The sequence below is a fragment of the Silurus aristotelis genome (genome assembly GCF_946808225.1).
Source record: "Silurus aristotelis genome assembly, chromosome: 16".
Taxonomy (NCBI): domain Eukaryota; kingdom Metazoa; phylum Chordata; class Actinopteri; order Siluriformes; family Siluridae; genus Silurus; species Silurus aristotelis.
The window spans coordinates 25,379,601-25,393,983 of record NC_139589.1 but is presented as its reverse complement, the minus strand read 5'-3'; the positions used below and the strand labels follow the sequence as shown (position 1 = coordinate 25,393,983).

The following is a 14,383-nucleotide window of genomic DNA, read 5'->3' as shown; positions in this document are numbered from 1 at the left end:
GAAAAGTTTTATGGGTCTAAAAACATGTTGAGGATTCCTGAGCCATTCAGATGGACCTAAATCTGAAAGATGTGTTGATGATTAAAGAGCATCACACACTTTATTTAAAAGAGAGAATATGAGTGAAGGGCTGTAGTGTAGATGTTTAATTCACAGTTCAGCATGAAATAAAAACTCCACATAACTATTGAACATTTCTCTAAAACATTTACAGCAGTTCCTCAGCAAATGGCAACAGAGTTTCAACTCCATATTTATTACTAATTTGTCTCCAGGATAATTACACAAAACACTGATATGAGCTTTGACATGAAAAGAAAACTATGACTGTATATGAAAGGCAATTCTGAAGTCATAGTGTCTTGGTGTGTCATGGGTGTCTTTTGCTCCATGACCACAAAAACTCAAGATAAGAAGTACTATTTGCATCAAACCACCTTCTCTTGAACTCCAAGATGTTTCATCCAGGAAGAGTGTGTTTCAGTTCCACAGTTGTCATGGTAACATCCGTTCACATCTCATTTGGACATGTGCTTCTTAAGACGCTCCACCTCAAGCTGAGAGATGAGACAGTGAAGTGAGAGAGCGGTTCAGGACACACACGTTGTGAAGTATTTGGGACACACCCCCAGTTGGTTAATAGGACACGGTGTTTAGTTTGGTTCATGCCCCCAGTGAATTGATTGGACATAGTGTGTGGTTTAGGACACTCCCCCAGTGAATTGATTGGACATAGTGTGTGGTTTAGGACACTCCCCCAGTGAATAGATTGGACATGGTGTGTGGTTTGGGACACGCCCCAGTGAATTGATTGGACATGGTGTGTGGTTTTGGACACACCCCGAGTGAATTGATTGGACATGGTGTGTGGTTTAGGACACGAGTGTGATTATTGTAGTATTTTGAGACAATGTCTGTTGTGAAAAGCGCTATACAAATAAACTTGACTTGACTTGACTTGACTTGTAGTGTTTACCTGCAGTGAAAGTCGCAATTTCTTTTCTTCATCTAACTCATTCATCAGCAGTTTAATTTCTCTCCTGCAACACAAAGAAATATTCAGTCTTCCTTTTTTTTTTTTTAACCTACTTGATTTTTAGTGTTTTAAAGTGCCTATTTGCAACTTTTTGGAGACCTCTGTGTTAGGATTGCACACACAATCTTGCGTACTTGTGCTGAGTCTTTAGCAGCTCCAGCTCCTCTCTCATGTCTTGAAGCTCCACGTTGAGTTTCTGTAAAGTTGGAGGACCATGAGCAATGAGGCGGGGTTTAGGATGCGACAGGGACAAATCGGAGGATCTGGGGACGGTTGGCGAAGAGGACTTACAGGATTCAATAATAACCTCTGGAGATTTAGGGACTTCTGGTTTTGAAGGAACATCTGCTTTAGGGTCCTGAAACAAGAGTTCTTTTAAAATCAGCTGCTTGGAAAAGCTGAGTGTAAATCAGATTCTGATCTCTAACATTTGTGATAATGACTCTAGATTAAAGCTGTCTAGTTAAATTAGTGTGTGTGTGTGTGTGTGTGTGTGTGTGTGTGTGTGTGTGTGTGTGTGTGTGTGTGTGTGTGTTTGTGTTTGTGTGTATCTTACTGAAGGTTCTCCTGCCACCTCTGTACTGTTTTGGAGGAACTGGAGGGACAACAGTTTGGGTTCCTGCAGTGTTTCACTCAGACGATCCCACATTTCATCCTGCAGTGAGCAGAGAGATGAAGAGCTGCTGCAGAACATCTGATCAGACTTTCTCCATTAAACCTCTCCCACAGAGTGACCTCATCATGCTGAAGATCTTACTCAATTCACTGGTTTATTCAAACTTTGTGTTTTAGTACAGTATCCAGATGATGGATCAGATGTGTGTGTGATGATGTAGCTCTATGTTGTGTGATGTAGCTCTGTATTGTGTGATGTAGCTCTGTATTGTGTGATGTAGCTCTGTGTTGTGTGATGTAGCTCTGTGTTGTGTGATGTAGCTCTGTGTTGTGTGATGTAGCTCTATGTTGTGTGATGTAGCTCTATGTTGTGTGCTGTAGCTCTGTGTTGTGTGATGTAGCTCTGTGTTGTGTGATGTAGCTCTGTGTTGTGTGATGTAGCTCTGTGTTGTGTGATGTAGCTCTGTGTTGTGTGATGTAGCTCTGTGTTGTGTGCTGTAGCTCTGTGTTGTGTGATGTAGCTCTGTGTTGTGTGCTTTAGCTCTGTGTTGTGTGATATAGGTCTGTGTTGTGTGATATAGGTCTATGTTGTGTGCTGTAGCTCTGTGTTGTGTGCTGTAGCTCTGTGTTGTGTGATGTAGCTCTGTGTTGTGTGATGTAGCTCTGTGTTGTGTGCTGTAGCTCTGTGTTGTGTGATATAGGTCTGTGTTGTGTGATATAGGTCTATGTTGTGTGCTGTAGCTCTGTGTTGTGTGCTGTAGCTCTGTGTTGTGTGATATAGGTCTATGTTGTGTGCTGTAGCTCTGTGTTGTGTGCTGCAGCACCAGGGTTGTGGAGAAACGTAATTTAATTTCATACAATCAGTAAGAATCCAACTACTAACATGGCCAAGACCAAAGAGCTGTCCAAAGACACTAGAGACAAAATTGTACACCTCCACAAGGCTGGAAAGGGCTACGGGGAAATTGCCAAGCAGCTTGGTGAAAAAAGGTCCACTGTTGGAGCAATCATTAGAAAATGGAAGAAGCTAAACATGACTGTCAATCTCCCTCGGACTGGGGCTCCATGCAAGATCTCAGCTCGTGGAGTCTCAATGATCCTAAGGAAGCTGAGAAATCAACCCAGAACTACACGGGAGGAGCTGGTCAATGACCTGAAAAGAGCTGGGACCACCGTTTCCAAGGTTACTGTTGGTAATGCACTAAGACGTCATGGTTTGAAATCATGCATGGCACGGAAGGTTCCCCTGCTTAAACCAGCACATGTCCAGGAACGTCTTAAGTTTGCCAATGACCATTTGGATGATCCAGAGGAGTCATGGGAGAAAGTCATGTGGTCAGATGAGACCAAAATAGAACTTTTGGGTCATAATTCCACTAAACGTGTTTGGAGAAAGAAGAATGATGAGTACCATCCCAAGAACACCATCCCTAATGTGAAGCATGGGGGTGGTAGCATCATGCTTTGGGAGTGTTTTTCTGCACATGGGACAGGGTGACTGCACTGTATTAAGGAGAGGATGACCGGGGCCATCTATTGCGAGATTTTGGGGAACAACCTCCTTCTCTCAGTTAGAGCATTGAAGATGGGTCGAGGCTGGGTCTTCCAACATGACAATGACCCGAAGCACACAGCCAGGATAACCAAGGAGTGGCTCTGTAAGAAGCATATCAAGGTTCTGGCGTGGCCTAGCCAGTCTCCAGACCTAAACCCAATAGAGAATCTTTGGAGGGAGCTCAAACTCCGTGTTTCTCAGCGACAGGCCAGAAACCTGACTGATCTAGAGAAGATCTGTGTGGAGGAGTGGGCCAAAATCCCTCCTGCAGTGTGTGCAAACCTGGTGAAAAACTACAGGAAACGTTTGACCGCTGTAATTGCAAACAAACAAATATTAACATTGACTTTCTCAGGTGTTCAAATACGTATTTGCAGCTGTATCATACAAATAAATAGTTTAAAAATCATATATTGTGATTTTTTGGATTTATTTTTTTAGATTATGTCTCTCACAGTGGACATGCACCTACGATGACAATTTCAGACCCTCCATGATTTCTAAGTGGGAGAACTTGCAAAATAGCAGCGTGTTCAAATACTTATTTTCCTCACTGTACATATATATATATATAGTGATTTGTGTGAATCTGAGCTGTGACGCTCACTGTAATGAGCAGTGTGATGATAGAGGGTTCTAGAGACCCTGGAAAGGTTCTATAGAAGTGGAAAGGGTTGTAGGTTTTCTGAGATTTACATTTACCATCAAAATTTACGGCATTTGGCAGAAGCCCTTATGCAGAGTGACTTACTGTCAGGGATTCACCCTGCCACGCCCCCCTCTGTAGCTGTCAGGGATTCACCCTGCCATGCCCCCGTCTGTAGCTGTCAGAGATCCACCCTGCCACGCCCCCCTCGATAGCAGTCACGCTGCTTCCCAAGATTACCGACAGCTGTGGCTCATGAAAGATCAGACTACATAAACTCACGTTCTTGAGTCACAGGCTGTCGGTCGTTATATTGTCAAGCTGGACAATCGCGTGGCTGCTCGACCGCCGGCTGTATATGCGAATTCCACTTCCGACTTGGATTACTCATTGCCGAAGGCTTTATGGATTATGCTTGGGACATTCGAACTCATAGCGGGCAACGCGTATCGAGCGGATGTCTTTGTTTGTTGTTTTCAACGGCTTATGAGTGTTTTTGTGTTGTACGTTTTTTTGAAATAAAAGGACAATGATCGGATTATATCGGCTTCCGCGTCCGCAGCCTGACAGAACGACCGACCTATACCGAACGCGGATTCGCCATTCCGCGATTCCGACCGCAACGGATCGGCAGCTGAACCTGGCTTCGGATTTCCTCCGGAAGCTCAGTGCCGCTTCTCACGGTTCAGATCCACAGAAGCCGGATCATAAGAGCGCGGCTGTGCCACGCCCCTCAGAGAGCGCGAGGGGATTACCGGCTCGTTACTCGGGGAAAAAAGACGAATTGGGCGGATTTCTGCAAGGCATCGGCGAGTATGTGGCTGTTAACATTTCCCAGTTTCCTTCCGAACGAGCCAAGATTGCCCTCTGTATTTCCCTCCTGTCTGGAGAAGTTCTTGCCAAAGCCAGCTCACTATGGAGCGCCAAAGGGGGCAAATTCGGCTCACTCGCCGAATTCAGCGGGCTGCTTCTGGGGAAGTTGGGGATAGAGGTGGTGGATCTCCACTACAGTCCCCTTGAGGAGGAAGGTGCTCCATTCCAAGGTTCTCAAGAGCACGCGGCTCCGTGCCGGATCTCCCATGAGCCTGCAGCTCAGCCCCAATGTTTTGATGAGAGGGCTGCTTCATCTCAGGGTTTCTACCAGCGTGCTGCTGTGTTCCGGGGTTCTCGTGGACGCACCACACCATCTCCGAGCGTCGGCGAGCACACCATGCCGTCACAGAGCTTCTACAGGCGTGCCGCTCTGTTCCGAGGTTCCTGTGGGCGTGCCACGCCGCCACAGAGTCTTCACGAGAGCGCCGCGCCGCCACAGAGTCTTCACGAGAGCGCCGCGCCGCCACAGAGTCTTCACGAGAGCGCCGCGCCGCCACAGAGTCTTCACGAGAGCGCCGCGCCGCCACAGAGTCTTCACGAGAGCGCCGCGCCGCCACAGAGTCTTCACGAGAGCGCCGCGCCGCCACAGAGTCTCCAGGAGCATGCTTTCCCGCCACAGAGTCGTCACGAGAGCGCCGCCCCGCCACAGAGTCGTCACGAGAGCGCCGCGCCGCCACAGAGTCTCCAGGAGCATGCTTTCCCGCCACAGAGTCGTCACGAGAGCGCCGCGCCGCCACAGAGTCTCCAGGAGCATGCTTTCCCGCCACAGAGTCGTCACGAGAGCGCCGCGCCGCCACAGAGTCTCCAGGAGCATGCTTTCCCGCCACAGAGTCGTCACGAGAGCGCCGCGCCGCCACATAGTCTCCAGGAGCATGCTTTCCCGCCACAGAGTCGTCACGAGAGCGCCGCGCCGACACCTCCGGTCACAGAAGGCGAAGTGACTCCTCCGAGTCCCTCTCCAGACGACGCCACATCCCAGAGCCCCTTCCAAGGCGACATCTCCCGAGAGCTCGTCTCCGCCTCCGAGCGACCCCACGAGCTCGTCTCCGCTTCAGTGTCCCAAAGAGAGCTCCACTGATGTCGTGGACCTCCAGGCGAGCCCTTCTCCGCTCGTGGATCTCCAGGCAGGCTTCACCTTATTTCCAGGCTGCTCAGTAGGCTCCGATCTGCTCCTAAGGGTCCCAAGGAGCGCCCCTACGCCCAGGGGTTTCCCTGTGCACTCACCCCGGCTCCAGGACTGCGAAAGGGAAGTTGAACCGCTGCCCCCGGGTTCCACCGACGGCGACGGCTCACCCCACAGTCCCGCAGAAGGCGACGGCTCGTCTCCAGCGCCCGCAGAAGGCGACGGCTCGTCTCCAGCGCCCGCAGAAGGCGACGGCTCGTCTCCAGCGCCCGCAGAAGGCGACGGCTCGTCTCCAGCGCCCGCAGAAGGCGACGGCTCGTCTCCGGGCTCCACAGAAGGCGACGTTTCGCCCCCGGGCTCCACAGAAGGCGACGTTTCGCCCCCGGGCTCCACAGAAGGCGACGTCTCGCCCCCGGGCTCCACAGAAGGCGACGTCTTGCCCCCGGGCTCCACAGAAGGCGACGTCTCGCCCCCGGGCTCCACAGAAGGCGACGTCTCGCCCCCGGGTCCTCTTCAGGGCGAAGGATCGCATCCAGGCTCCATGCAGGGCGAAGGATCGCATCCAAGCTCCACGCAGGGCGAAGGATCGCATCCAAGCTCCACAGAGGGCGACGTCTCGCCCCCAGGTCCTCTTTAGGACGACGGATCGCCCACAGGATCCCCGCATGGCGACGTCGGTCCTCCAGGTCCCTCTGACGGCGACGTCGGTCCTCCAGGTCCCTCTGACGGCGACGTCGGCCCTCCAGGTCCCTCTGACGGCGACGTCGGTCCTCCAGGTCCCTCTGACGGCGACGTCGGTCCTCCAGGTCCCTCAGAGGGTGGTACGACGTTCCTGGTCTCCGCCCGGGACGTCCTCCACTCCCCGGTCATTGTCACGGTTGGCGTCCAGTTCCGGTTCCCCGCCATGGAGATCGCTCCGGCTCCAATCCCCACCAGGGGCTTTACTCAGCCTCCCGTCAGCACCGAGGGCGTGGCTCCGTTCCGGATCCTCCTGCAAGGTGTTGTTCCATGCCGGCTCTCCGCAGAGGATGCTCACCAGGCCTCCGTTGCTCCCAGGCGTCTAAGGAGGCCTTCCTCGGAGTGCCCTGGCCCGCCTGGCATGGGTGGGTTTTGGGGCGTCAGGTGTCGCCCCTGGATGGGGGGGTACTGTCAGGGATTCACCCTGCCACGCCCCCCTCTGTAGCTGTCAGGGATTCACCCTGCCACGCCCCCGTCTGTAGCTGTCAGAGATCCACCCTGCCACGCCCCCCTCGATAGCAGTCACGCTGCTTCCCAAGATTACCGACAGCTGTGGCTCATGAAAGATCAAACTACATAAACTCACGTTCTTGAGTCACAGGCTGTCGGTCGTTATATTGTCAAGCTGGACAATCGCGTGGCTGCTCGACCGCCGGCTGTATATGCGAATTCCACTTCCGACTTGGATTACTCATTGCCGAAGGCTTTATGGATTATGCTTGGGACATTCGAACTCATAGCGGACAACGCGTATCGAGCGGATGTCTTTGTTTGTTGTTTTCAACGGCTTATGAGTGTTTTTGTGTTGTACGTTTTTTTTTAAATAAAAGGACAATGATCGGACTATATCGGCTTCCGCGTCTGCAGCCTGACACTTACTATGATCTTATTTATAAAACTAAGAACTTGAGGGCACAACAGTGGCAATTTGGTGGTGCTGAGATTTTGATCAGAAGGCCACTAAGCTGTTCCTTCCGATGCAAAAAAGTGCTGAGGACCCTAGATTTACAAGAAGGGTTCTAGGGTGATTTTGACGGTCCAACTTCTGACATGTCTATGTAACATGGACTTTTGGTGCAAAACAGTTCTAGAGAAATGAGAATGAAGTCTATCCTCTAGAGATGTGGTCATGGATTCTAGGGAAAAGTCAGGAATTTAGAGACTGCAGATGACTGCAGATATGATGAGCGATCAAACTTAAACCACAACCACAGTGTTAACAAACACACACACACACACACACACACACACACACACACACACACACACATGTAATAATGTGTAATGACTTCACTTACTGACATGATTAAATGATGCAGGTGTCTCCAGTGGATGGTGTGTCTCAGTCCCCGCAGCTGATACGATGCCTTTGAAAACCTCAATCTCTATAAACAAGAAAATATTTCATTATATACATTTTATTTCTGTTAATGTGAAGTGTCATGTTTTAGACATTCTGCACTTTAGAGTGAAATCATAAACATCATATCACATGCAAAAGATTTATCAGTGGAATTGTGTGATGTTTGTGTGTGTGTGTGTGTGTGTGTGTGTATCTGTGTGAATTACTGTGACATCATTTATTTTTATCCATTTATCGTTACATGCATTGTTCTGTAAAACAGGTGAGTTCCTGCTCTCTCTCTCTTTCTTTCTCTCTCTCTCTCTCTCTCTCTCTCTCTCTCTCTCTCTCTCTCTCTCTCTCTTTCTCTCTCTCTCTCTCTTTTATTATAGTAGACAGCATAGAGCAGGTCTTTTCAGTCTGTTTATTCTCCACCTATCACAGTCCCTAAAACACTGTTAGGACACGCCCCCTTTCCCAATTGAAGTCCACTTTAACATGTTGTTTACCTGCTACAACAATTCGAATAATTTAATTTGTGCCCCACAAACGTGTCACTAAGGATAATGTTAGAGTAATGCAGGGTGCACTTACTTTTGTCCTGTCACACTCCTGCACTAAGATCTAATATCATATATTTTACTATATTATTATAGCATAACTATTACTATAGCACAAAAGTCTACTAAATTCACAGCATGTGTTAAGGAGGTGGAGACTAACACAGAGGTGCACTTATTTTTGTTCGATCACACTCCAGAGCTGAGACCTGAATTTTGAAGTCTGTCTGAGCTGGGATATTTACAGAATAGGTTCTCACTTATTTTATAGTAATGATAAACACTCAGTCTCAATTTATCCTCTCTTTATTTAGTTTCTTTCTTTATTCTTTAGTTAGCAAAAAATGTATCTCGTCACGTCACGTGAGTGAGAACCTGCAGAAAAGTGTAAACTTCTGAACACGTCAGAGAACTTACAGCTACAGCTTTACCTCTTCTCGATCCAGAGCACTGACACGGGAGACTCCTTCCATAAGATAGACCTTCTTACAAATCAGTGATTACATGCAGTTATTAATCAATGTTTTATCAATGGAATGTTTGGTGTACACGTCTCTGTGAACGAGCGTTACCATGGAGACAATAAAGTATCAGAATAAGCATATTAATATAAACCTGCATTACTGTCAGAGCTGCTGTTCCAGAGAATTAATCAACATTTTCTGACCAATCAGAGTTTAGATCTCAGCAGCAGGATGATGACGTAAACTGTGTATTATGTTATTACATATTTCTATCATCAGTAGAGTGAGAGAACAAACCATACCTGTAGAGCTGAAGTTCCCCATTGCAGCCAGAGTGGGCGTTGCAGACACAATGATCCACACTGAAGAAAAACCAACAATAAACTAAGTGTTGTGTTCAGATGTACTCCTGTCTGTCTGTCTGTCTGTCTGTCTGTCTGTCTGTCTGTCTGTCTGTCTGTCTGTCTGTCTGTCTTTTTACATTACTTTAAACAAGTGTACAGCTCTCCTTCTGAGCTAAACTTCTCACTGCATCACGCTCAATGAACCAAACCAGGTTTTCCTTTCTGAATGAAAAAGTATACAATCAGCCCTCAGAGAAAAAGTATTCTCCCAGCATTCTCCCAGTGTTCTCCCAGTGTTCTCCCAGTGTTCTCCCAGTGTTCTCCTAATGTTCTCCAAGTGTTCTCCCAGTGTTCTCCCAGCGTTTTCCGAGCGTTCTCTCAAGTGATCTCTGAGTGATCTAAAGCCTTTCACACTCTGCTATTAATAAAGTGGTCATATGTAATTCTACACCACTGTGTGTGTGTGTGTGTGTGTGTGTGTGTGTGTGTGTGTGTGTGTGTGTGTATGCATGTGAGTATTATCACTGCTAACTTTAGCTGAGAATCTCATCCAGTGTGAAAGGCAACACTTTCCAGACAGTTTATTATTCAGTAAATGTATTACTATTAAATGATGATGATTTTAATTACTGTTATTATTATAATTATTTATATTATTATGTATAGTTTTGTTAGAGATCAAACAGGGATCTGAAGTTATTTTAACAGCTCACAGTCACATATTAAATCTCATAACTATAAAATGGGAGAGAATACTTTTTAATTGGGATTTTTAAAGTATTTAGTTTTTTTTGTCTCATATCAACATTCTGGACTGTTTACTTTCTAATGATACAAATCTAAATGTCATTTTGGTTATACATCACTGTAGAAAAGTCAAAGGGGGTGAATACACACAGCTAATACAATAATAATATTAATAATAATAATCATACTACTACTACTACTAATAACAACAACAATAATAATAATAATAAAAATAATAATGATATTATTAATAATAATAATCATACTACTACTACTAATAATAAAAGTAATAATAATAAATGTATTTTTTTTTTGTTAATTATATATTATTATAGAATAATTATTTTTATTTTAGGAATCTTGACCACATTCATTTGGTAAAATGATTTAGAAAACCATACATTAATTCAGATATAAACTTTATTGTTACTTGCAGTCACACATCAAATAAAAAGCACACTTTATAGTTAAAAAACACAAATAATAAAAAAATAAACAACAGAAAAAAACATTTGTTACATATAAATTTCTGCTCTACTTTGCCTTTCCTTCATAATAAAATGTTAGAGTTTTAAAAAGAAAAATGTTTGTTATTTTTTTTTTTTTACAAAAAAACTCTATATCTTAAAGAGAAAATATAAAGTGTATGTCTGTATGTGTGTGTGTGTGTGTGTGTGTGTGTGTGTGTGTGTGTGTGTGTGTGCGTGTGCCCTTTTCTGCTTTTAACTTAAACTAAACATGTACATCTTCACAGCATCTTTAGTTCCTTTAATAAAAACATTTTTCTGAAGTAATGAGTGTGGAATAAGACCGCAATGAGTGTAAGAGTGTAATGAAAGTGTAATGAGTGTGTAATAAGTGTGTAATGAGTGTGTAATGATTGTTTAATGAGAGTGTAATAACTGTGTAATAAGAGTGTTATGAAAGTGTAATGAGAGTGTAATAAGAGTGTAATGAGTGTGTAATGAGAGTGTTATGAGAGTGTAATGAGTGTGTAATGAGAGTGTAATGAGAGTGTAATGAGTGTGTAATGAGAGTGTAATGAGCGTGTAATGAGTGTGTAATGAGAGTGTAATGAGTGGGTAATAAGAGTGTAATGAGTGTGTAATGGGAGTGTAATGAGTGTGTAATGAGAGTGTAATGAGAGTGTAATGAGCGTGTAATGAGTGTGTAATGAGAGTGTAATAAGAGTGTAATGAGAGTGTAATGAGTGTGTAATGAGTGTGTAATGAGAGTGTAATGAGTGGGTAATTAGGGTGTAATGAGTGTGTAATAAGAGTGTAATGAGAGTGTAATGAGTGTGTAATGAGTGTGTAATAAGAGTGTAATGAGAGTGTAATGAGTGTGTAATGAGTGTGTAATAAGAGTGTAATGAGAGTGTAATGAGTGTGTAATGAGTGTGTAATAAGAGTGTAATGAGAGTGTAATGAGTGTGTAATGAGTGTGTAATGAGAGTGTAATGAGTGTGTAATGAGAGTGTAATGAGTGTGTAATGAGAGTGTAATAAGAGTGTAATGAGTGTGTAATGAGTGTGTAATGAGTGTGTAATGAGAGTGTAATGAGAGTGTAATGAGTGTGTAATGAGTGTGTAATGAGAGTGTAATGAGAGTGTAATAAGAGTGTAATGAGTGTGTAATGAGAGTGTAATGAGAGTGTAATGAGTGTGTAATGAGAGTGTAATGAGAGTGTAATGAGTGTGTAATGAGTGTGTAATGAGAGTGTAATGAGTGTGTAATGAGAGTGTAATGAGAGTGTAATAAGAGTGTAATGAGTGTGTAATGAGAGTGTAATGAGAGTGTAATGAGAGTGTAATGAGTGTGTAATGAGTGTGTAATGAGAGTGTAATGAGTGTGTAATAAGAGTGTAATGAGAGTGTAATGAGAGTGTAATGAGTGTGTAATGAGTGTGTAATGAGAGTGTAATGAGTGTGTAATGAGTGTGTAATGAGAGTGTAATGAGTGTGTAATAAGAGTGTAATGAGAGTGTAATGAGTGTGTAATAAGAGTGTAATGAGTGTGTAATGAGTGTAATAAGAGTGTAATGAGAGTGTAATGAGTGTGTAATAAGAGTGTAATGAGAGTGTAATGAGTGTGTAATGAATGTGTAATGAGAGTGTAATGAGAGTGTAATGAGAGTGTAATGAGTGTCTAATAAGAGTGTAATGAGTGTGTAATAAGAGTGTAATGAGTGTGTTATGAGAGTGTAATGAGTGTGTAATGAGTGTGTAATAAGAGTGTAATGAGAGTGTAATGAGAGTGTAATGAGTGTGCAATAAGAGTGTAATGAGAGTGTAATGAGTGTGTAATAAGAGTGTAATGAGAGTGTAATGAGTGTGTAATGAGTGTGTAATGAGTGTAATGAGAGTGTAATGAGAGTGTAATGAGTGTGTAATAAGAGTGTAATGAGAGTGTAATGAGTGTGTAATGAGTGTGTAATGAGAGTGTAATGAGTGTGTAATGAGAGTGTAATTAGAGTGTAATGAGTGTGTAATAAGAGTGTAATGAGTGTGTAATGAGAGTGTAATGAGTGTGTAACGAGAGTGTAACGAGAGTGTAATGAGTGTGTAATGAGAGTGTAATGAGTGTGTAATAAGAGTGTAATGAGAGTGTAATGAGTGTGTAATGAGAGTGTAATGAGTGTGTAATGAGTGTAATGAGAGTGTAATGAGTGTGTAATAAGAGTGTAATGAGAGTGTAATGAGTGTGTAATGAGTGTGTAATGAGAGTGTAATGAGTGTGTAATAAGAGTGTAATGAGAGTGTAATGAGTGTGTAATGAGTGTGTAATAAGAGTGTAATGAGTGTGTAATGAGTGTGTAATGAGAGTAAAATGAGTGTGTAATAGGAGTGTAATGAGAGTGTAATGAGTGTGTAATAAGAGTGTAATGAGTGTGTAATGAGTGTGTAATGAGAGTGTAATGAGAGTGTAATGAGAGTAAAATGAGTGTGTAATAAGAGTGTAATGAGAGTGTAATGAGTGTGTAATGAGTGTGTAATAAGAGTGTAATGAGTGTGTAATGAGTGTGTAATGATAGTAAAATGAGTGTGTAATAAGAGTGTAATGAGAGTGTAATGAGTGTGTAATAAGAGTGTAATGAGTGTGTAATGAGTGTGTAATGAGAGTGTAATGAGTGTGTAATAAGAGTGTAATGAGAGTGTAATGAGTGTGTAATAAGAGTGTAATGAGTGTGTAATAAGAGTGTAATGAGTGTGTAATGAGTGTGTAATTAGTGTGTAATGAGAGTAAAATGAGTGTGTAATAAGAGTGTAATGAGAGTGTAATGAGTGTGTAATGAGTGTGTAATAAGAGTGTAATGAGTGTGTAATGAGTGTGTAATGAGAGTAAAATGAGTGTGTAATAAGAGTGTAATGAGAGTGTAATGAGTGTGTAATAAGAGTGTAATGAGAGTGTAATGAGTGTGTAATGAGAGTGTAATGAGTGTGTAATGAGTGTAATGAGAGTGTAATGAGTGTGTAATAAGAGTGTAATGAGAGTGTAATGAGTGTGTAATGAGTGTGTAATGAGAGTGTAATGAGTGTGTAATAAGAGTGTAATGAGAGTGTAATGAGTGTGTAATGAGTGTGTAATAAGAGTGTAATGAGTGTGTAATGAGTGTGTAATGAGAGTAAAATGAGTGTGTAATAAGAGTGTAATGAGAGTGTAATGAGTGTGTAATAAGAGTGTAATGAGTGTGTAATGAGAGTGTAATGAGAGTAAAATGAGTGTGTAATAAGAGTGTAATGAGAGTGTAATGAGTGTGTAATGAGTGTGTAATAAGAGTGTAATGAGTGTGTAATGTGTGTAATGAGAGTAAAATGAGTGTGTAATAAGAGTGTAATGAGAGTGTAATGAGTGTGTAATGAGTGTGTAATAAGAGTGTAATGAGTGTGTAATGTGTGTAATGAGAGTAAAATGAGTGTGTAATAAGAGTGTAATGAGAGTGTAATGAGTGTGTAATGAGTGTGTAATAAGAGTGTAATGAGTGTGTAATGTGTGTAATGAGAGTAAAATGAGTGTGTAATAAGAGTGTAATGAGAGTGTAATAAGTGTGTAATAAGAGTGTAATGAGTGTGTAATTAGTGTGTAATGAGAGTGTAATGAGTGTGTAATAAGAGTGTAATGAGAGTGTAATGAGTGTGTAATAAGAGTGTAATGAGTGTGTAATGAGAGTGTAATAAGTGTGTAAGTACAGGTTTGTTGTGTACAGTGTTCCTGAGCAAAACTAATGAACACTAATCCCCTGATTCAGTAGAGCTGATAGTTATTGGAGTGTGTAAGTGGTCGTTGCTCTTCTGGTGTTTTGTTGCAGTTATTCTCACTTTCGCAAGCCATCATCCCCAA

The 14,383-nt window shown here is 43.4% G+C and overlaps 2 protein-coding genes across 10 annotated transcripts in view; both read right to left on the bottom strand.

Moving 5' to 3' along the window:
* Positions 1-131: 131 nt before the first annotated feature.
* LOC310739554 (uncharacterized protein) lies at positions 132-9,698 on the bottom strand. Of its 2 annotated transcripts, none has more exons than XM_083565547.1 (6): positions 9,255-9,698; positions 7,889-7,971; positions 1,593-1,691; positions 1,171-1,394; positions 977-1,040; positions 132-557 (listed from the first exon to the last, which is right to left on the bottom strand). In XM_083565547.1, the coding sequence occupies exons 1-6, from the start codon at positions 9,274-9,276 to the stop codon at positions 519-521; spliced, it is 531 nt and encodes a 176-aa protein (XP_083421673.1). In that variant the 5' UTR covers positions 9,277-9,698; the 3' UTR covers positions 132-518. The 2 variants fall into 2 exon arrangements, with proteins under 2 accessions (XP_083421673.1, XP_083421674.1); XM_083565548.1 differs by having other exon boundaries at positions 7,885-7,969; positions 9,255-9,696.
* Positions 9,699-14,097: 4,399 nt separating this feature from the next.
* csf1rb (colony stimulating factor 1 receptor, b) overlaps positions 14,098-14,383 on the bottom strand; it is a 19,323-nt gene continuing 19,037 nt past the window's right edge. For 6 of the 8 annotated variants that reach the window (XM_083565505.1, XM_083565507.1, XM_083565508.1 and 3 more), the window contains exon 19: positions 14,237-14,383. This exon is cut by the window's right edge. In XM_083565505.1, the coding sequence (XP_083421631.1) occupies positions 14,288-14,383 (96 nt within the window). In that variant the 3' untranslated portion in view covers positions 14,237-14,287. The other 2 variants (XM_083565510.1, XM_083565512.1) reach the window with 1 other exon arrangement.

Coding starts and splice junctions, on each gene's coding strand:
- LOC310739554 (XM_083565547.1), bottom strand. CDS start 9,276: ATGGGGAACTTCAGCTCTACAG. Junction 7,972..9,254: donor GGGGAACTTCAGCTCTACAG/GTATGGTTTGTT, acceptor TCTTGTTTATAG/AGATTGAGGTTTTCAAAGGC. Junction 1,692..7,888: donor CACCTGCATCATTTAATCAT/GTCAGTAAGTGA, acceptor TGCTCACTGCAG/GATGAAATGTGGGATCGTCT.